The following is a 22,059-nucleotide window of genomic DNA, read 5'->3' on the forward strand; positions in this document are numbered from 1 at the left end:
GGCAATCGCGTATTTAAATGCTTTGATTCAATTGCAGTCTGAAAGCAAAATCAGACTACTAAAGACTGGATACTCAAGCTGATGTGAACAGCTTCTGTCTCATCTTATTGTACCTCTTCCACCCCAGCTGTGTCTCCCCCAACTATCCCCCCATGCAGGAAAAATCTGAGGGACGTTTTCAGGCTATTACGCTGTACCTGTTCCATTGCATAGGATGAACTAAATACACTGCTGCTGTTGGTGGAACTGGTTGAGGAATCTGCAGAGCTCCCTGATGGAGTCCCGCTTCCTGATGTTTTTACTGTAAGGACTTGTTCATCAGAGAAGCCCAGTTGGTGGAGTAGTTTCTGATCTTTGTTTACGGTTAGCTGCAAGAAAATATTTATCATTTAGTTCCGGAAAAGAGACTTAATTTCAGAAAGAATGAGAATTCTTTGTAGTTAACATACCAGGCTGTCATTGGCAAATATCTGTATATTATCCACAGGTGAATTCAACATCTTTGCTATCTTCCACCTGACGCTCCCTACAGTTTCATTGCTATGAGCCTGTAAAGTTAAATGACAATGGTTCAGTAAGTCTGCTCAAGCAGTAAATTCCAAGAGAAAAAAAGAAAAATCTTCCATTAAGGTCTTCCTGCTCCTCTGCATAGGGTGGTAAAGGTATTGTTCACAAAAGAGACTGACAGGGTAGGACAGCAGTAGAAATGCTCCATCACTGACAGTAAGCAAACAACAACTTCTTCCCACCCCAGAATGATGATCAAAATACATTTAATCTACAGATACTTCCATTACAGTAGCCTTAGACACACTTTTAACATTTTCAAATAGAGTTTTCAAGTTGACCGGAGTCCTTAAAACCAGCTTACTCTGTTCAGTCCAGGCGTCAAAAAACCCAAAGGTAGCTACGTGATCAACACTGCATGACACACATAACCTATGCACACATACCTCTATGGTGAAGGTATCTTTGGTAGACTCGTATGTAACATTAAGCGTTAAAAGATGTCCGTGGAAAGAGGCACCATGAGGTAGAATAGTTCGGGGAACGGAGTAAAGGTCCTACAGGAAGGGAAGGATGACAGTAAATACCACCCTTGAAAACAAAGACATTTCTATGATGGTATGTAACAAAGTTACTAGAGTTACATAGGTTTAAATAACTTTTACTAATTTTAATAATATTGGAAGTTGTGTTCTTAGCCTTGCTTACTAAGAAATTACATATCTTACCTCTATTGTTATCACATAACGCTCTGCCAACAGCAGCAGTCTCTCAATTATTACAAGTTTAGTTGACCTAGAGATAAACGTTGAAAACAAGAGTAACTTGTCTCAGAGATTAATTTTCAATGCCAATGGGTAACCACCACGAATTAGATGTTTTTAAATATAACTCCTTAGAGTTAACTCAGTTGAAATTAACTAGGAAAACAGGCCAAGAAGCTTGCATTATACTGCTTGAGATGTAGCCAGCTTCAGAAGAAGCTTCATGTTTCTAAAGGTACACTCTGCGCTCATATTTAAGCTACACACATTTAGGTAAGTGTAAGTTAAGCTAGAGGATGAAAACCCATCCTCTTCTCTCCCAATTAAAAAAAAAAACCACAAATGCAAACCAAACCCCGCTGCCCCAGAAATATTACATGACTAGCAGGCTGGTAATAGTTTGTGGATTTTTCTGTGGCTTTCTGCGTTTCTCTCTTTCTTTTTTTTTTTTGTTTTGTTTTGTTTGGTTTGGTTTTGGTGGTTTGGAGTGGGGGGTGTTGGGTTTCTCTGTTTGGTTGTTGTTGTTGGGGTTTTTTGTTTGTTTGTTTATAACACAGGGTTTTCAAAGTCTCTTTGGAACTCAAATTGCATTGTAATTGGAATATTCAATTGAGAAACCACCAGAATATACAACTACCAATACTGAGAATTTTAATTAGCACTCAAAATCATGTGGAAAGCAGCTGGGAACAAATGTCTACTGTCATATTTATTCTTTTAAAGGCAGGCCTACCTGTAAGGAGACTGAACTGATGTTGCTACCGTAGGCATAGCAGTTGCTGTAAGCATTTTTGTAGCTCTTGTAACAGCATGTGTTAATGTTGGACCACCAAGTGCAGAGCTGGCTGCCTAGAATACAAAGCAGAGCATAAGTGCTAGTTTACATGGACAATTAGTACGTCCTGGAGAGCTAAGAGGACAAGAAATATTCGCGGAAAGAAATTTTTTCTTTAAATAGAATTATCGTAACCAATTATTCTAATTCTAAGATACAAAATTGAAAAGGATGTAGGTACAAGAACAATTAAATTTGCCCTTTACCTCTAATCGTGTGTAGCAATCAGCGATGAATTTCTTGTGCAGTGATACTGAATCCTAAAGATAAAATATCAAATTAATTAGAACTTAAACCAAAATCATGGGAATCACTCAAACTGACAGAACACAACAAATTACACATTTTAACATGCAGAGCATCAAGGCTCTATGAATGTCAAAGCATTTTCATGTACAAATATATGCCTACCTTTTTCAATCTAGGAGTTAGATTAATATAGCTGTAATTTATTATCAACTGGATAGCTTCATTGGCAATTTCTTCATCAGGTGACTCCATTGCAATCTTCCAAATGAAATCCATTCCTATTAATTCCAGTTTTTCTACACTCTACACAAGAGAGAACAATAAAACATGACTGGACTTCTTACACAATAGTGAGTGGAACCACAGGAACAAAACAGTTTTCCATCTGCTGGAAAAGCATATTTTGACTGAACCTTAAAAATTTTCTTTTCCAATACACTGCCAAGCTTTGGCACAGTGCAAAGTGAAATCAATAGCTGCAGATTTGTATAGTTATGCTAGGAAAAAAAAAAATTTGTTTACAGGTGGATAAACAAGTTCCAAAGAACACTCTCAGTCAAGCCAACCGAGAAATTAAAAACTTCAAAAGCACAGAGAAATTTAATCGGGAATGGAATTTGTTTCACAAAGGTCAACATGGTAACTAACCACATAATAAACCATCACAAAACCTACTATGATACTTGGCAAAAAATTATGCATTTGAAGTAAGTTAACTCTGTGATAAAGATCTAAAATGCCTATGGAAAACTACTTAACATATAACCCTTACTTTAACAAAAACACTGAAGGATCATAGAATTAAAAGTTATTATAGGTTAGAATTTTAATATTATAAGCCTAAATGTCTTGTAAAGGAGGAAAAAAAAAAAAAAAAAGGAATATTTCCCTGCTAGGGAGAAACAAAAAATGCACACTAGAATTCATGATTATTAATAAAGAAGTAGCCCACTCACTCCTCCTGCAAAGCTTTAGAAGCTACATATCAGCTTCCAGCTACCAATTGCTGAATTTTAACTGTCATAATTCTGGAGTTTTAGCTTCAGAATTAACAATGTTAAAGCTAGAAGGATGATCTGCATACTAAATACAAACAGGACCATGTCAAACAGCCACTAAAGAATCCTTGCCTTGTCTCATCTCCCATCCCCAAGATGCCACAGGTAGTATATATAAGAATGAACTTGCCAGAACACTCACCAATTGAGTTCCTTGCCTCTTTAGTCGATGGTCACACAGGTTCACATTTTCAAAGAAAGTCTTAAATAAACTAAAACCTGAAAGTGAAAAAAGGTGCAAGCTTTTTATTCAGGTCAGGCTAAGTTTCTATGCTTTTTTTAAAAAATGAAGATATCAAATACAGAAGACGACCTTTTCCCCCTACAACTATTGAAACTCAAAATGATAAGAAAAGACCACTTGATTATATTGATTTACGGAACTGGTTGGATATTTAATTTGAAGGCTTAGGAAGCAGATTTCTGATATATATTTCAGAAACAAATCTGTTGACCAAAGCCATTTTCTTACCATTCATAGTAATTTCATATGACTCCAGTTTAAGAATTTTCTCTTTGAAGAGCTGTTGCTGTACATCACTCTCTAGATCATGCTGTCCTTTTGTAAACCACTCAAAGCACATCTGTGAATGAAAGGCAAATGTATTTTTACCCCATTGTAACGGCAAATAGTTTTATACAGCATTGGCAAACTATGTCAGATACCGTAGTAACTCATCTTACAGAAGTTTTATCTACAGCAAGAGGTTCAAAATCTAATCTCCTAGTAACCTCACGCATTATACAGGCTGTATTGCAGCATTAGGATACTGTACTTTCATAGTTATCTTTCACCCAAATAATGCTGAATATCTCTTTTATGACTCCACAAACTTGCACCTACCCCTTTTGAAACCAGCATCCATAAACCTGCAACTAATCTCCTGGCCAACATTCCTCCTTCAGTCAAGTTTAATGTTAAAAGAGCATCCTAGTCATAAATGAACATGTAACAGTGGCTCCATTAGCTTACACAAAGCTTATAAACGCCTTATGAGTTTCTGTTTGCTACTTAATGTTTCACATGTCTCAACAAACACACGTGCTATTCATAATCCATTAAGATTCACTCTGCAACCACAGACACCAACTTTTCAAGTTTTTCTTACCTCTCGATCTAACTCACAAACATCCTGGCCAGTTACAAGGCATTCCCAGATCTCCCTGGCACGATTCCAACCCAAATAAAGGGTGGCTTCTTGCAGAAAAAATGCCAAAAATTTTAGATGTGCCTCCAAATACTGAGAAAGAGGAAACAAAAACTCAAGCTTAAGACTTTTCTTTCTGAAGCAAGAACTCTGAGCATTCTTTTTATTTTTTGCAAACTTAGTTGTCAAATAACAGTACACTTTGCAAAGCTTGGAAAACAGAAATTGTTTCTGCAGTGAGATTTATTTCTATTTTACACAATTTTTAACATTACTTCTTTTTTATTACCTTTCTGAAAAGAAACATTAAAGTCCCCTTGGATTTGCTATTACTTTCCTGATATTGATATTATTTGACACTAGTTATTAAGTCACGAATAGTGTGGAAAAAATAATTATCAAAACCTCAGCAACAAACTGTTAAAAGCTATCTGTATGTGTGGCTTCCATGTCCTAACTAGTAAATCTGTTTCAGGTTTCAAGAGCTTCACACCAAATTCAAAGGTATAGTCTCTACAAGGGTAGTTGAACCGAAGCTGGTGGAGAAGCTGAAGATGCACAAGCTTGGAGACAGGAGGTCCTGAGGTGGAGAGATCTAGCTCTCAACCAGTTAAAGACTTTGCCAAGAAACTTGTAGATTGTGACGTTTGCCCACCCTTGCTCTATAATATAGTAACGAGGCTACAACAAGCCCTGATAGTTAAGTGTCAGAACTATAAATAAAAACTAGTGTAATTATTCACCAGAGAACATACATACCAGTGAATACCAAAAATGAAACATTACCTAATCTTATGCAACTTGGTCAGTAATACACTACATGTTTTCAAAAACCTAAGGTAGTAAGTAATTCAGGGTTCAGTACCTCCCGGTAAGTGTATCGGCCATCCACTAATGTTGCTCCAACAAGCCCTCCTGGACCCGCCACAGATGCAGCCAAACGGTGGCATGATATTAAGCTTCCTGTCACCAACTTCACTATTTCAAAGTTTTTCTTTAGATCTTGAATAATGCTCTTGGCAAAAAAAAACAAACAAAAAAAAACCCCAAACAAAAAACAAAAAACCAAAAAAACCCACAAAACATTGAGAGAAGAGATTTTTAAGAAAATACATGAACAGGCACATGCACACAACAGTCTGCTCTTCTACAGACATGTGTCTCTTATCAGAAGGAGTAACATTCCCCCCTCACCAGTCAGCTGTATCCCTTCCAAGCATCCAAAGCCCCCTGACATTAGCGTTTTCAGCATGTGCTGAAATACACGTGCTGCAGATTGCAAACAAAGTCCCACGCCTCCACTCAGCCACTGTATAACACATGTGACTTGCTGGTATTTTAGTCTGTTTTCCAAGAGTCAATGTCAATTCAATTACAAAGCAGCTGGTCTAAACATTAGCCATTGTTCATTTCTTAACAGAGCCTGTAAATTATTCTACAAAAAGCTGAGAATAAAATAAATTAGTCCTGACACAGCAAACATTTATACGTACATATACATGCACACACAAATGGACGGCACACAACACAGCATCTCTACTTGAACAATTTGTTTATGCTACATCACTAAACTGTACTTGTCAAAATGTTTTTTAGTATTTTATTTCCTCACTTCTAAATTCAAACTTCCATGTTCTACAGAAGCAGAGCCACACAGACGTAACAAAGGCTTCAAAAATCATCTCAGCATATATTCTTACCTTGTCTTGTTTTTGGTAAGTTTGCTTAATAAATGAACGCGTGATTTCATGGAGCTGACGTAATGCTGGCACCACCCACACAAATTGAGGATTATTGTGCTGGGATGACTAGTAGTAGGAAAGGTAAAAAAAATTACACATGTGTACATGCTCAACAACTCATTAAGTTTCCTCTTAGACTCCTAGAAGCCTAACAACTTCTATTAATGCCGCTGTTTCAAAACAACAGCTACTAGCTCTGAAGGCTTCAGTTACTTGTTCCTGGTTCCTTTCCAAACACACACAAGGTGCCCTTCACTTTCTACAAGAAGTCCTTTGACACACACATATGCCATTTTGCTATCCTTATTATTAAGCCCAAAGTACCACCTCCTTGCTAGAGAGCATGCAAATTAAGTAGACAAAAAGAACTCAGTTGCACCAGGGAGAGATGATAACCACCACCTTTCCTCAATTATGGGAGATGAAGCAGGCCTGTTAGGGCATAAAAGGGCAAATCCAGTCAAATGTTATTTATTGGTGAAGCAAGAATAATAGAAGAAAGAACCTGAAATACTACTGAGGGTTAAGAGATGAGAAGAAATTTCTGATTGGTGCTGCGAGGAGCCCTCTGATAGGAAGCAAAGGATACTTAAGCTGCATTTTGAAAGAGATCCTACAAAGAATAACCCTCCTACCTCATTGTTAGAACTGCTCATCACTTTTCTGGGAGGCTTCATTTTCTGTAAAGTTTGACCACACAAACCAGTACTGAGGTTGCTTGTTCAGAGAAGTGATGTCTGGTTTAAATACTGACAACAACCAATACCACCTACACACTTAGATTAAAGTAACCTGCCCATAACAGAAAACTCTCCACTGAAGACTCCCTCATGTATTTGAGAATGCTGCCTTAATATTACATTCCCTCCCAGTTTGTGTCTTCATTTCCCCTAATGAAGGGAAGTAAGAAAATTAGGTATTTTTAGAAGTCTGCTGTATGGTTACCCCAATCCCTTCTAGCCTACAATTATAGCTTTCCACTAGTGTTTCCCACTGCAGCACCCTTGTAAAGGTCCTTGCCAGTATGTAATTAAAAAGAATGCAAGAATAGGAAAGCACAAGAGAAGATCCAAAAGAAAAAACTGCAAGTTTTACAGACATTGAGAATTCAAAGTTTGCAATCTGTATTCATAAACACACACACACAAATAGTGTGACTGATATTGAGAAGCAACATACTATGCCTCCTAAACAACTAATATCCTCTACAGATGCTGCAACACAGACAAAATCTAATTTATCATGAAAGAAATGAATAAAAAAAGTACAAGCCTTTTTCTTTATTTACAGTGTACTTCAGACAGAAAAAAAAAAAAAAAAAAAAAAAGGACAGGAGCATTCCTGCAGACCTCAAGAAAAACTGCCTGCTAGGTGAACAGTACAGGATAGAATATATGCAGTCTTTTAAGCCATGCACATCTCTGCTGCTGCCAGGAAACATTTTAGCACAGGCAGCTGCAGGAATGGCTTCTTTATATTAGATGAAAAGAGTTTAAGTATTTTATTAAAATACAAAACTATGATTTAAATATCGATTTGCATTTTGAGACTTAATGGTCATGCCAGAACACATGCTTAACTCAAAGAAAACTAATCTAGGCTTTCACATGAAAGGGACAGTTAAAATACTGACATACCTTTATAGTGGTTCCATTTGCAAATTCTAACCTTGGGCCCATCCTGGTAGTTTCCCATAAACTGATCACTCCTTGTGCTGAAAATTTGCTTAAAACAAAGGCAAGAGACTTACTATGAGTCTCATGGTCAACAAACTGGCTCACACAAAGCCTACCCCTCTCATGGACTCCCCAAGGTAAGAACTTACAGATGGGACACGCAATTTGTGCATCTTGAAAGAAAGGGCAACATCAAGGCTAGATAACATTACATTTTGGAAAAGATAAAATAATAAACCAACCCTCTTAATATCCTCTATGCATTTGATGATGTAATTTCTTTTCACTGCCTCTTTCACTGCATAGGCATCACTGAGGATTGTCAGATGTTCCTCCAAGGCCTGCTGAATAAGACTACATGGTAAAGTTGGAAGATGAGCCAGCTCCCAAAGTACCTCCAGAACCTAGAGGAAGAAGTACAAGATCAGTCAGGACCTAGGAAGTACAGAGACTAGCAACCCTACATTCAATAAAGAAAAAAACCAAATCAAAAACATTCACATGCCTTTCCAGTGGTTGCCTCCACCCTTGCTTCTCGACCAATGCGCCCTATCAGGCTCAACAGCTTCTGTCGCACTCTATCACTCTCTGTCTCCCAGCTCTGCATAGCAAAGAAATAACATTCACTATTAAAGCAGCAAGCACTGTCAGTCGGTTAAGTCTCAAGTGTACACAACAATATAATTTACAATTATGTTACTGCAGGAAAATCAAAAAACAAACAAGTATGTTTCCACCACGCATATTTCCTTATTTTTGTTACTGGGAGTTACAGTACTAATGTGCCCAACTCTTTTTTAAATATAAACTGTAAGAGATTAAATATAATAATAACATCTCACTTTAAGTACCTTAGCACTATCTATATAGCATACTGAAAATCTAAGTCAATTAGCAATACAGTAACATACCAGGCTTTTGGGTTAACAAAAAAAACCCAACCCAATATTAAAAGTGTTATTTTTATAGCCAATGTTATGTTTATATATTTATGTAGGAAATATAAACATATTCAAGGCATTTGCCTTTTGGTATGCTGGATGCACAAGTATATCTCATCAATTCTCTTCCTAAGGAATGTAAATTCATGTGAAAAGTTACCTTTTGGATTAGAACAAATAAATGATTGAGCTGATCAGAGCTAAACTTCACAGCAGCTGCAGCAATAATGGTATGTATATTTTCAATCACAGTGGACGATTGTCCCGACTGAAAAGAGGAGGAAAAACATGAGAATGTAGGTCTCCCAAATGAGATAGAGAAAAATCTTCATGTAAGCATTATCCTACTATTCATACTAATGAGAAAGAATAACAGCTTTTGATATGTTAGAAACACAAGGTAAGAATAACTGTGTCTGCTCCACGTTTCACTGGCAGAGAGGTCTTTGGAAGTAATTCTAAAGCAGGAAAGAACAAATTAGTCTGCCATTATTACAGCAGCTTCAGGATGCTGCAGTGCCTCATATCGCTGTAAGGTGTGGTGCCAGCAATACAAACATCACCATTTTTATTGCTTGGTTAAGTTCATGTGTGGGGTGCTCCATCTCTGACACTCTTTAAGGCTTTACTCAAAAGTAAGCAATACAAAATCTCCTCCCACGCTGATGGGAGCACCATGGTAACAACAGACAGAAGAGGGGAGGAAGTATTGCATTTTATTAAAGAATAAAAGTGAGTGAGCTAGAATCATACTTCAGCTCTGCTAAGCATGCAAGACTTGCTACCATGCCCGCACATACTGCGCATCTGACAGCATCCAATGAGGTTAGTCTAAAACTTCAACATTTGGACAGAGAAGAAAACCATTTCCTGCAGCGGAAGATTACATTTCTGGTCAAAATTTCCACATGTCATTTGCATTAATGAGTCAAGCCACCTTTCCTACACAGCGATAAGCTGAATATACATAAAGTGAATGTGAAAAGATGACTTGTCAGTCAATTATATGTATGTACAGGAAGTTAAATGGGAATTCATAGAGTTTGAGCCCACTGTCTTTAAAGTCACACTACGAGCTGCATTCAAATTTATACCTCCAGCCATGAAAATTAATATCCTTAGGCATGGTCTTTGGTCTAGACAAATACTCCATCACCTATTTCAGGCTGACAACCTCTTATTCCAAGTCAAATATTTTTGCAGCCCCTTAACACTTGTTGCAAAGAACTGAACTTCAGCATAAGATTTAACAGCTGTGTTACAAGAAATTGCCAGAACACTTGATTTTAAATGGTAAAGAAAGAAGTAGAAGAAAGCCTTTGCGTTAATTATACTGTTAAGATCTCAACACCTCCACTTTGCAATAAAGAGATGCATATATTATAAACAAACAAATCCCACCATTAGAATGTTTGCTTTTGTAAGGCAGTCTAAACGCACCTGCCTGGTCTTGGTTGCTTACCTGAATTCTCCAAATTTTAGTGAGCTCGTCTAAAGATAACTTACTGCCCAGCAGTTCAATAATTCCCTTTATACGGTCACAGTATTGCGCTTGGTCTATATTACCTATGAAACAAAGGCAACTAAATTAATATATTTAAACCAGTCTTAAATACATTAAATGCATAAGAATAAACAAGTTCTTTTAAAATAAGGGAGACAAAGCTATCTTCATTTGAAAGTTCTTTCTCTACTGTTACAGACAAACCTATGAGTCCAAAGAAAAAGAACAAGGCTCTTTCCATTTTTTATTTTGTTTTACTTCATACATCTGATAGCAATTCACACCTATAGAACGTTACTACTTGGATAAACCCCATTTTCTCTCTTTTCTAGAGGCTAACAATATACAAAGATAAACTGAGAGTAAAAACCCCACGTACAGCAGAAGACAGCTGCACAGATGTCAAATAGAGGACTAGATAATAGTTGCAGAATTTGCAGGGTTTTCCTTACTCTATGTTGACAATGACAAAAATCTTGAACTCCTTTGTTAATAGTGTCCTATTAAAATGTATTTAAAGGGACAGATGGAATTTTTAAATTTAAGACATTCAAAGCGCATGCCAAAAGTTTTTGTGAAAGTGCTTACCTTCTAGAGCAATTGACAGTACAGAATTTTCTACTAGCCAGTTTAGTAATCGGTCTGTATCTATCGCATTCTTCACTGACTTGGATACAGTGCTGTCTTCTATTAATTTCGTTACCTAGAAATTGCAAAATGTGAGATTCTAACAATGATTCCCACATGAATTATATAGGCACACAATGAAATCTATTTGAAAGGCTTACTACAAAGCTTAAGTGTGAATCCTGAAGTATTTTGAGCACGGGAGGTGTTTGGGGTTTTTCTGTTTGGTTGGCTGGTGTGGTTCGGGGTTTTTTTTTGCATTTTGTTTTTGTTTGTTTGTTTTTGTTTTTTTAATAAGCTGTTTAAAGGCAAATTCCTAACCAGAAACACCTCCTTGTCATCAGTCTCTTGATACAGTAGATTCTTATTCTCAGTCTGACACAGAAAAGCTGGCCTGTGCTGCCAGGTATATTTCTACAGATATACCAGAAGTAGGTTATCTCAGGCTTCTGCTTGTTACACACAAATTAGTGTCCTATTTTTTATCCAACATAGAACCGATACAGGCTCCTCACTCTAGGGAGTAAGAGTACATTTCTGCTAAAGCCTTCAAAAGCCACACTTCTGTAACTTCACCGAGGACACACAGCCTTTATGATTAAGAACCAAACAGCAATGAGGTTTAACATCTCAATTTTCCCATAAATAAAGAAGCAAAAAGCACAAAAGAGGGACTCTAAAACACCTTACAATGTCTGCATACTAAAAAAATGCATTTTTTTTTGGACGCTTAAATTGTGCAAGTTCTGGAAGGAAGAGATGAATGAACAACTCCCATCAAAAATGAACTGTTTTCTTCTACTTAGATGTAAGATTCTAGCACAAAGAGCCCTGGTCCATAAACTCCAGCTCCTAGGTGCTACTACAGTGTCCACGTACAACCGTAATAAAAAACATACAGTTACACAGTGTAATGACCAGATATAACTGGACTAGGACACCAGTCCAGGATTAAGTCTCATTTGGGTTTTTTTGCCCTCTTCTCTCAATGAGAGGAGGAGACAAACAGGATATCCCATAGGATGCTCTGAATTATCAGGGTTATCTCAGCGTGAATATTCAATTAATAGCATAGATCATTGCTTATAAATCAATCGGAAACTGCAGTTCTTGGAAAAGGTTCAAACTATGGCTAGTTGTTGTCTAACTGAAAGGTCACAGTCCTTGCAGTGGCTACTAATGTTACAAACAACTCCTGTCATATTAACTTGTTTTGGTATTTATTACGAACTGAGCTTTTGCTAAGGCAGCATAATTTGTCAGGAAATATTGTGCCACCTCTTTTTTTAAGGTTCTGGTTTCGATGGCTTATTAACAACCCATCCCACCTACACACATGCACATGTGCGCATGTGCGGGCGCACACACACACACACACAAAAAGCAAACCTACTTCTTTGAGGGAATTCATTTTTGCACTGAAGTGAGGAGATTTTAACATGCGCAACAGAATGTCCAGGCGTAAGTCATCTACCGCAGTTACCAAATCAGGTTGGAAGCGCATACACAGCAGTTTGATACCAGACAAGAGCTCAGGGATACTGACTAGTCTCTGTTTAAAACAACAACAACAACAACAAAAAAAAAGACAAATAGAGGCATTGCTATTTTTGCTATTTTGTTTCAGACTTCAGTGATTCACAAAGAGTAGGTTTAGTGACCCAATACAGACTGTTTAATCTATGAAATGCAGTACCATGTACATCTGAAAGTATTACTTGTACACTAGAAATTTTAAAACAAAACCTTTGGTTAAAGTGGACTCTCTTGCTACAGATTTGGAACACTAAATCGCTCCTCTGTAGTTACACAACCTATGCACACTTTCCAGTTTACAATTAACAATTTAAGTCTAAGTAAAAGATCAACACTCAAAAAATCTTATAGAACTGAATGCCAAATTCAGGGTAATACAGGAAGGAGTCACAAGTTATACAGACATTTTATCAACAGTTACCAAATTCTCAGAAGCAAACAGCTAATGCAACAATCATATGCATACAAATTATAAGAATTTAACAGACTGCAAGACAGTAAGCATCTTCAAATCAGTTAGAGAAGTGAGCATTCAGCACATTGCAGAAGGGTACCAACAAAAACATATTTGATAGCAACACCAGCAAAGTATTTTAAAAATGGTCATAACATCAGATATCTACTGAAAAGGGTATTGAATGGAACTGGGCAAATATATTTTGTTCTATGTCATTCAGTCAGAATTCATAACAGGCTGTATTTTTGCCAGTGAAAATAAAGCTATTGTTCTAGTCTACATTGCCAGCATTTCCAAGACACACAGTAAGTTCTTCCTAAATATTTAATATATAAAAAATTACCTTGTCTTTCAAGTCCTTTTCTTCTACATTCTGTACATATTTAATCATTTTATGAATGACTGGGTCCAGCATGGGCTAAAGAACATGAGAAAAGGCATGACAATCATTTTATGTTTCCTGAAATCAGTTACAGTACTGAGAAGATCTGGCTGCAGCAAAATGAAATACATAGCTGAAAACTCACAATTACCTTAGACATAAAGCAATACCTACAACATACATAAAACTATCTTGCTAGGTATGTCCAGAAAAAAGCAATTAGAGTAAGAAGCCATTTCAGACCACCATAATACAGGTTTGCAAAAAAAAAAAGACAGACAGACCAACCAACCTTTCAAAATACATGAGTTATTAGATGCACATGCCCTTCTGACTCCCTGTGGCTTCTAAACTACCTCCTCTTCAAATAAAGATTTAAAAAAATCAATAGCTTTTGTTAGTGAGTGCAGGTGTGAAGCCTGCAGTACATTTGCATGTACAAATATATCATGGTGAATTTTTTCCTGTACCACAATTTTTCCAGTGTAAACTCTCATATCCACGGGCTCGATCTCAGCCAGAAAGTTAAACTTAACCCAAAATCCAACCATTGGGCTAGATTCTTTTCCCACATGCTTGACACTGAAGAAGCTTACTAATGGCAGTGGCAAAGCTTCTCACTGTTGCAGATGTCGATACGTGACTACAGATCCCTGTGCTTAGAAAATTAATCTGAACATTGTCTGAGCCCTCTATCCATCACCCTCAGGATGCTCAAAATGGTTCTTGCACTTTATGCAATGCGAGTTTTGAAGGCTTTTCAAATTAGTCACCAGTTTCACACCAACACAGCTGTAATCTAATTTTCAGTCCTCTGATAACTCATAACAAAGACTTTTTACCTGTACTACAGAAGAGTTAAGATATTCTGCACAAACTCCAAATGGTTGAACTAATGCAGAGATTGCCTGAAAGAAATACAGCAAGTATTTAGGTGCATGTATAAGAGATCTTTTCAGAGCTAGTGGTCTATACCTTAGAAGGCAAATGAAGGTAAAAAAGTATTATTTATCTCATACAATAATTTCCAGTCATTTGCTACAAATTGATTTTGGTGTGCAAGTACTTTGCAACAACACACGGTTCAGGAAAGAGATTTACTCTACAGCATACAGTATGTGTTATATATTTTTGCCTGAAACAAAAAATGCCTTCCCAGTTTTCACTAATCTTCGTCCTCTCATCATTCTGTTCAGTCTTCTCTGTCTGATCTTGTTTCAGTCACAGATACAAACAGACAGAAAGGGACAAATCACATTTTGGTTGCTCTCTACAGCAACGAGAAGTGTGAATGCAAGGCTTAAGGTTAAAGCCAGATGGCAAATTTCTTTCCCAAAGCATTAAGTGGGAGAAAGCTTTTGTAAACGTGCCATATACATGTCAAGATCTCTTCAATGAATGATCTTCAAGTGATATCTATTATCAAGAAATTAAATGCATAAAGGCATTTGTTTGCTAATAAACAATATCAAAATTGGCTTCTTCTCACACTGGATCAAGAATTGTGAAATTGAGTGTGCACCACTACAATCAAAGGCCTAAATTAAGTGACGCTGACCCAGACTTCCTTCCTAAGCAAGCAGTTATTAATCATTAAAGTCAAAGTTTCTATTGCAGGATCAGGATTTAAATCCGAGTTTTCCTATTGTTCTGTCATGCTCACATATGAACCTATCTCTTTATAAAAAGCAGCAAATATCAATATCCTAAGAAAAGAAGTTTAATTCTCTCCAAATGGTATTTCACTGAAAGCAGACTGATTTTATACTGGGGGACAAGATTCTAAATGACATTGTTTTCCCTTAGTCTCCTTGATCTTCAAAGCTTTAAAGATTCTGAAGTCTCCTGAATATAGGTTAGGAAGCTAAAACTAAACAAATTAGTCTTTGTCACCAAAAATAGTTTAGCACTGTTGAACCAGTCAGTTTTTAGAGACAGCTCTTGAAAAGTTGCTTAGGATTGGACAGTGTCTGTCTTCCTAAGGATTTTTTTTTTTCCTTAAACAATGATTTCTATAATAAATGACAGCAGTCAACTCACTTATAGCTAAATGCAGCTACAGCTGAAGTAAACAGAAAACCAGGAATGTACTGGTGAATAGACAGTGAAACTAGATTGACTGATGTCTAATAGGAAGACTGAATGTTAGCCAGAAAGGTACACTAACCCTTCCTCTTTTCTGTGAAGTCTCAAAAGCTCTTTAGTTAGGATTCTTATGCACTACCGCATTTGACCTCCAGTCTGACAGCACTTCTCCAGGGCTCTGTGGGAGTGTTGTTCCGGTACCAAAGCAAAGGTAAGACCACTGCCAAAAGGGATGCTACTGGTTCTACATGAAGTATGTAATGGAAAGGGAGAAGTCTCATGACAGAAGATGAACTTACCCCAAGTTCAATATCTTCTGAATTGAGTTTGGACTGAATTGCTGAAAAACCGCCCAACTCTGCAAACTGAAACAGAATAATCAGTATTATGTTAGTGAACTACAGTATTTTATGTTTTAAATAAGCTATTATAGAAAATACTCCATTGACAGTTCCTAGGATGCCAACAATATCCTTTACCATGGAACATCACATTCAACATAAGCTTTATGTCTTCATGGAAGTTCAGGGGCACACTGGGGAATGCAACGCAACTATATCTGATACCAGTTTAAACATCAAGCTAGAAACACTGTCTTGGGCAAAAATGGTTATAGGGAAGAGAGCTAGACCACATATAGCAACAGCTGACCGGCCTGGCACGTTTGACTGGGAAACAGCACCGCAGCCTAAGCTGAGCTCCTGACTTCCTCTAATCATAGCTATCGTGTTAGGGTAAAGGTGCTCAAGGGAGAAGGCAGCAACTCAAAAAGACGTATTTAGCAAGGCCCCTTCCCTATATATAGGCAGGATCAAAATCTTAAGGTTTTTTTTTGTGGTTGTCAGAAAAGTAAAGAGTGGAAAAACAAGTCTGAAGGGGGAGAAGAAATTATCTCTGAAGACCAATGAATTCAAGTGACAAATAACAATTCTGCTTGCTTTACAGTTACTTACTCTGTTTACCAGATCCACCAGCCACCCATGAGGTTCCTTGAACAATTAAAACATTAACAAATTAGTAGCTGCAACATTAATGCTAAACATTTGTCTTCTGAAACAGAGATTTGGACAGACACATTCAGCCTATTAACCCACACCTCAAATGCATGCACTATTATTTCAAAGAAAACAGCAATGTGTTTGTAACAGCTCCTTTAATAACCATGTAACTGGAGCTCTGGTTGGTTCTCATTAGCATCAAGCTTTTTTGGACTCCGCTTGACATCACTGACCACGTGCTGTGGCAACAGTACACGCTGTGGCTGCTGACTCACAAGCAACTGTATTTATAGCACATTAGCAGTGTGAAACATTACTAAAGAGCCCTTCCCAAATCAGCAGATGTAGAATTTTCTTTCTACGGCCACAAACTTGTTTCCTGAAGGAGAGATCAACTCCACTGATGCTTTTTTAGACCCCACTCATCTGGAACAACTGTGACAAGACAGTGCAAACCTCACAAACTGCCTCCTTGCCAGTGTGTCTTACTTGAAGATACCCTATCCTTGGCTGTCAGAAAAGCATGAATTCTCTGCTAGAACTGTATACTTTGAGTTATCCTGGTCATTTCACACTCAGCCAAACAGATGTCAGTCCTTAGCTACAACAGATCTACCCATCTGACTGTGGTGCTACTTTAGCCATGAAAGTACACCAATTTCTAAATCCAGCCTCTAATAGAGAACTGGGACAATTTGAGATGAAAAAGTCATTTATACAGACCAACATGTACTGAAGATCTATTTGCTGTAATTCTTGGTGACACATTTAAGCTTTCTTGTGTTATAAATACTTACTAATCAAACAATCTTTTCTGAAACAAACACATCTACCCTAAAAATAGCTTTTAGGGCATGGCTATGCTCACCTTCTGAAAAGTGGATATGGGCGAGACAGCATGCATGTTCCCCTCCCCGAAGACTTCTGCCCAGTTTCTCTGGCATACCTTCATTCGATTCTTGAAATGATATTCATTGTCGGGGTTAAATGCCTTGAAAGAAAAGTCCATGGCAATGAACAGCATGGCTTATGCCAGTCTCAAAACTTATCTTGATAATAATTGACTTTTTCAGTTGAGCATTTTCCTGGTTGACAGTTAAAGATCTAGCAAAAAATAAAGTTTAACAGAAGACCCCTGCTCCTGCCTCTCAGTTCTCACTGTAGAAAGCATTCTGAAGCTTCCATTCTGTACAGACAATATCCAATACCCATGCGAGCCAGATAGCCATAAAAGGGGGAAATGAACTCAAAGTATCAGTTTTAAAAACTAAACACTGAAGTGACAGCAGATGTGGTTTGGTGTTTTTTTGTTGTTGTTGGTTTTTTTGTTGTTTTGTTTTTTTTTAAACACGCTAGTTTTCAGAAGTTTTGAACAGCACTCGCGCCTTAGGTATTGCATACTGGATGTTAAAAATCTGCAGCAAGCAATGGCTGCAGATTGTAAGACAATACACCACAACTCAAATAGTTAGAAAAAGCATCAGCAGCATTAATATGAAATGCCAAATACCCAAATATTAGAAAGTGCATCAGAGAGTCAAATACCATTGTAAGTACACTGAGCAGGCCCACAGGAATAGGATCTTGTTTTACTCTTTCTGCAACTAGGTCCACTAGCAGCATAAGCATGTTGTATATTCCTTCATGGATTTCAGTTCCCCATTTGTGAACAGCACTGGATGTCAACAGCTAAAAAAAAAAAAAAAAAAAAAAATTTTTTTGAAGTTTGAGCACAATCACATAACAGGAAAAATTTATCAACCCCTGAGACTGTTTTCAGGCCAAATGTTTCCTTAGAGTGTACTAATCACTGTCTGGTGTGTTTTTCAGATGCTCTTCCTGCACTAATGGCTTAAGAGTTAATTAAATTTGTAATTTCATTGAAGAACACCTTAAATCACAGTTTATGACGGAAAATAAAATGTATCAAAGCAAACTGTTTTCCATTTCCATGCATTAGTAAAGACTGTAACCTTTGCAAAGAACAACTAATATGAAACTAATTTGTTTGCAGATTGAACACACAACTATTAAGTCTTCAAGTAGGCGTGCCACAAAGCTGCACTGATTCAGCTGTAATAACCATTCACCAATTCACACTTTGAGCAGTTTCCATTGGAAAACAAAGAATATGCACCATGAAGCGAGAGGTATTTAATTCTGCTTTCCCACCTACTGAAACATGTTCTTTAAATCTGGTCTAATCTGGTTGTTTAGAAAGGACATTGAGCTTCCATCTGCAAACTTCATCTAATTTCTGCTAGCTGTGTCTGAACATAAGCAGTTAAAAAGCTTACTACTTTAAATACAATTACTTTTTGTATCATTAATAGAGTTTTTTGCAAATATTTCAGCAAATTGTAATTCAGCACATTCTGAACTTAGATTTCTACAGACTACCCTTCTGGAGGATCAATCTACACTGTTCAGTTAATATGCAAAAAATACCAAGTGATTTAAAAGCATTATATGTAAGGTTATTACTCTAATAGCCAAATGGAAAAAGATTTTTTTCCCTTAAATTTCTATCTTCCTTAAGTATACTTATATCCTCAGTATCTTAAGATTAGGACTGAGTAACTTTTAAAAAGGTGTAAATATGTTTTTATACATATGGTCAAAAACTGGGCAAGAAATTTAGGCATTATCAAAAATGGATGGAATAGTCCGAAGTGGAGAAAATTCACAATGACCCAGAGAAGAACAGCCACAGAGGCATATTAGGCATTAAGCGCTGAGGGGAAAGACAAATTATAAACCTACCATGAAGAGGTAAGAAAGAATTTAGCAATCCTCCAAAGAAGGAGCAGAAAGAATAGAGTTAAAGGAAATCTGATTCTGAACTTGCCACTAACAGCTGTATCCAAAGATCTTTAAACCTGTCTGTAGGCTTCACTAATTACTATAGAGCTCTTCATTTAAGGGCAGGGGAGGCAGGGGAGCAGAATTGGCCAGAGTTGCAGAACTGGGACTTTGTATGATTTTAAATTTAACTCTATGTATGATTTTAATCTAGGAAAATAATTTGAGTATGCTTTTAATCTAAAAACACACTCACCAGTTACCACAGTTTCTGAAGTCTGGATTACAAAACACTACTTCTGCCATGAAGAACGCAAAGAAACATTGAATTGGTCCACTGTACCCTACTTACCTTTTTAAATGCTTCAGGCATGCATCTGTCCATAAATCTCTTGCAATTCTCATCAGAATCAGAAAGACCTTTACAGAAAGGAGAGTGCTTTTTTAAAGTATTTGAAAAAAATACTTTTTAAGATTACCTCAGGGACCTCATTGCAAGTTTTTGGGAACACCAACCAAAACCAGCAGTAATAAATGTGCTACTGTTCATTCATAACTAGCATGTTTTTCAGCCACAAAAAAGTGTGAGTCAAGAGAACATGCCTTTTAGAAATAAGAAGTTTCCCAATGTTCCATCTTTTACAACTTCTTCAGGCTTTATTAGCACCATAAGTATTTCTCCCTTCAAGGTTTACAATTCACACTAACTTCAGATCATTGCTGATGCTTCACAGCCTCCAACCAAAATCAATTCTAAGTACAGCCTTTTAACAGAGGTTAGAAACAAAGAAGCAAACCAGAACCACCTAACAACTTTGATTCTTCCAACAGATTATAACATCCCTTTAGTTTGCCATCAGGCATGATGGAAAAACTATCTTGCACTCTCATTCTACATCAGTTGTTCGGCAGGATGCCTCCATAACACTCTTAAGCCCAGCCAAAGTACTGAATACAGAAAAGTCAAATTCAGGTCTAATGCACTATAAGCATTTCACTAGGGAAAAACAACCCGTTACACAAGTGTGGTACAGCATGGATTTAGATGACAGCTTGTTTTTACGAATGGAAAATAACCAGCACAATGAAAAAAAGAGTCAGTAATTCAGCTCTGAAAAACAGTAATTCCTACAACCATTAGAACATAAAGAAACATGTGCTCCACTTTTTAAAAAAGCTTAAGTAAACAAATTACTTTAGAGAAAAAAAAGAGACCGACATTCTTTTTACAGCATTGGGTAGAATAGTTCACTGTTAACCACTTTCACAGAGATGTGATCATTCTGCAGGGTGCTAAGTAAACAACTGCAAGATTAACACGAAAGACATAACTGCCCACCATACTGCTATGAAATCCTTTGAACAGATAATCTTTATACGTGTAGAAAGAGAACTTACCTAGTCTTGCTAAGTAGGTGGATGCAATTAGGCATTTGCCTAAAGACTCCTCCCGCTTATAGGGTATGGACCAGTGATCTGTTAAAACTCTGCTCTCCAGTTCATACAAGTTAGTTGTTGGAAACTCAATACCTTCACCAGAGCAATTCCCATTTTCATCATTTTTCTGTGAATAAAAAGGAAGTTCAAGTGAAACAATTTTTCTCTCTCTCTTCTAGACTCTTTAAAGGATTTAGTAGCTTCAGAAAAAGCAGCTGTGCTTGTAACAAGCATGTCAAATTCTCAACAACCCTGAGGCTGCTTGTGTTTTTCAAAGTAGAACTTAATACTTCAATTGGAATTGAAGGGATTACATACCTTTATGTATTTCCTGTAGGTGATAACTACTATGTTTACATAACTAATTGCTAACTAATTGCCTATTTAAGTGGAAAATCTTGTTCCTTAGCATATCAGATCCTAGAGCCAAGTGATAAGTACTTCCAGTCCCTGTGAGACTGTAGAGAACAAACCTTGATCTTCATAGATCTGCATACTAATCCTCTGTTCAACAACTGCTGTCCAATATGGAATAGTTTATTCTAAGGTAGGCCAACTTCATCACCTTCTCACCCCATCACATTAGAAAACACAAGACACTAATCCAGTACATCAGGACTATTTTTTTTTTTTACTAACTAATTATCTAAAGGAAAATTTACATCTCAAATATAGTTGTCCAGCAAGGAAACTACAATTGTCCTTCTCCTGAAGTCAAAATGAGTTACTGGAAAATGTTCTGGAAGGCAAACAGGGAAAAAGCAAGCAGGTGTCTGCAGCTAAGCTTTACAGGTCTCCTTGCTAGTGCCGCTGAACAGCAGCTATTTCTGCTTACAGGCAGAACACAGAATTAGCCCCATGTTCTTTGCTAAGTGCCATATGAGGTAACTGCCTCAATAGTGCCAAAGGAAAGAGTAGACAAGTCACTAATTTATTTTCTTTTGTTTCTTTTTTAACCTCCCATAGATGCTACTACCCAATGTGTCAAAGAGTTCACGGAGTAACTTTCCCTGCCTTCACAAGAGCAGACAACCTAAGCAGGAGAAAGGAGAGAATGTCTGGATCAGGCCTGGCAGCAACCAGGAGCAACTATCAGAGACAGAGGAAAACACAAGTGCAGTGATGAGAGAGAATCCAGGGACACGTAGGGAGGAAGGCCAAGCGGGAAACACACTCAAGAGTGAAAAAAAGACAGTGTCAGGAAAGTGAATAGAACAAACAGAAAGGAATAAACCAAAAGAAAGAACTGAACTCAGGACATGGTATACAAAGAATGAAATCAATGTACGCAGACAAGGGCTTCCAGCTCTC

The 22,059-nt window shown here is 37.2% G+C and overlaps 1 protein-coding gene across 8 annotated transcripts in view; it reads right to left on the minus strand.

Moving 5' to 3' along the window:
- The window catches only part of USP24 (ubiquitin specific peptidase 24), a 65,839-nt gene that overhangs the window by 32,034 nt on the left and 11,746 nt on the right, over nt 1-22,059 (minus strand). For 6 of the 8 annotated variants that reach the window (XM_041127665.1, XM_041127664.1, XM_030032049.2 and 3 more), the window contains exons 2-28: nt 20,710-20,875; nt 19,664-19,731; nt 18,055-18,198; nt 17,378-17,500; nt 16,465-16,500; nt 15,811-15,876; nt 14,269-14,334; nt 13,388-13,462; nt 12,445-12,603; nt 11,013-11,127; nt 10,383-10,486; nt 9,081-9,188; nt 8,485-8,580; nt 8,222-8,383; nt 6,939-6,983; nt 6,262-6,369; nt 5,427-5,576; nt 4,523-4,654; nt 3,886-3,997; nt 3,556-3,632; nt 2,518-2,658; nt 2,313-2,366; nt 2,005-2,120; nt 1,236-1,302; nt 954-1,064; nt 450-548; nt 198-368 (exon numbers count right to left, since the gene is read on the minus strand). In XM_041127665.1, coding sequence (XP_040983599.1) covers nt 198-368; nt 450-548; nt 954-1,064; nt 1,236-1,302; nt 2,005-2,120; nt 2,313-2,366; nt 2,518-2,658; nt 3,556-3,632; nt 3,886-3,997; nt 4,523-4,654; nt 5,427-5,576; nt 6,262-6,369; nt 6,939-6,983; nt 8,222-8,383; nt 8,485-8,580; nt 9,081-9,188; nt 10,383-10,486; nt 11,013-11,127; nt 12,445-12,603; nt 13,388-13,462; nt 14,269-14,334; nt 15,811-15,876; nt 16,465-16,500; nt 17,378-17,500; nt 18,055-18,198; nt 19,664-19,731; nt 20,710-20,875 — 2,871 coding nt within the window. The remainder of the gene's footprint in view (nt 1-197; nt 369-449; nt 549-953; nt 1,065-1,235; nt 1,303-2,004; nt 2,121-2,312; nt 2,367-2,517; nt 2,659-3,555; nt 3,633-3,885; nt 3,998-4,522; nt 4,655-5,426; nt 5,577-6,261; nt 6,370-6,938; nt 6,984-8,221; nt 8,384-8,484; nt 8,581-9,080; nt 9,189-10,382; nt 10,487-11,012; nt 11,128-12,444; nt 12,604-13,387; nt 13,463-14,268; nt 14,335-15,810; nt 15,877-16,464; nt 16,501-17,377; nt 17,501-18,054; nt 18,199-19,663; nt 19,732-20,709; nt 20,876-22,059) is intronic. The other 2 variants (XM_030032051.2, XM_030032052.2) reach the window with 1 other exon arrangement.

The sequence above is a fragment of the Aquila chrysaetos genome, chromosome 12 (genome assembly GCF_900496995.4).
Source record: "Aquila chrysaetos chrysaetos chromosome 12, bAquChr1.4, whole genome shotgun sequence".
In the NCBI taxonomy this organism is placed as follows: domain Eukaryota; kingdom Metazoa; phylum Chordata; class Aves; order Accipitriformes; family Accipitridae; genus Aquila; species Aquila chrysaetos.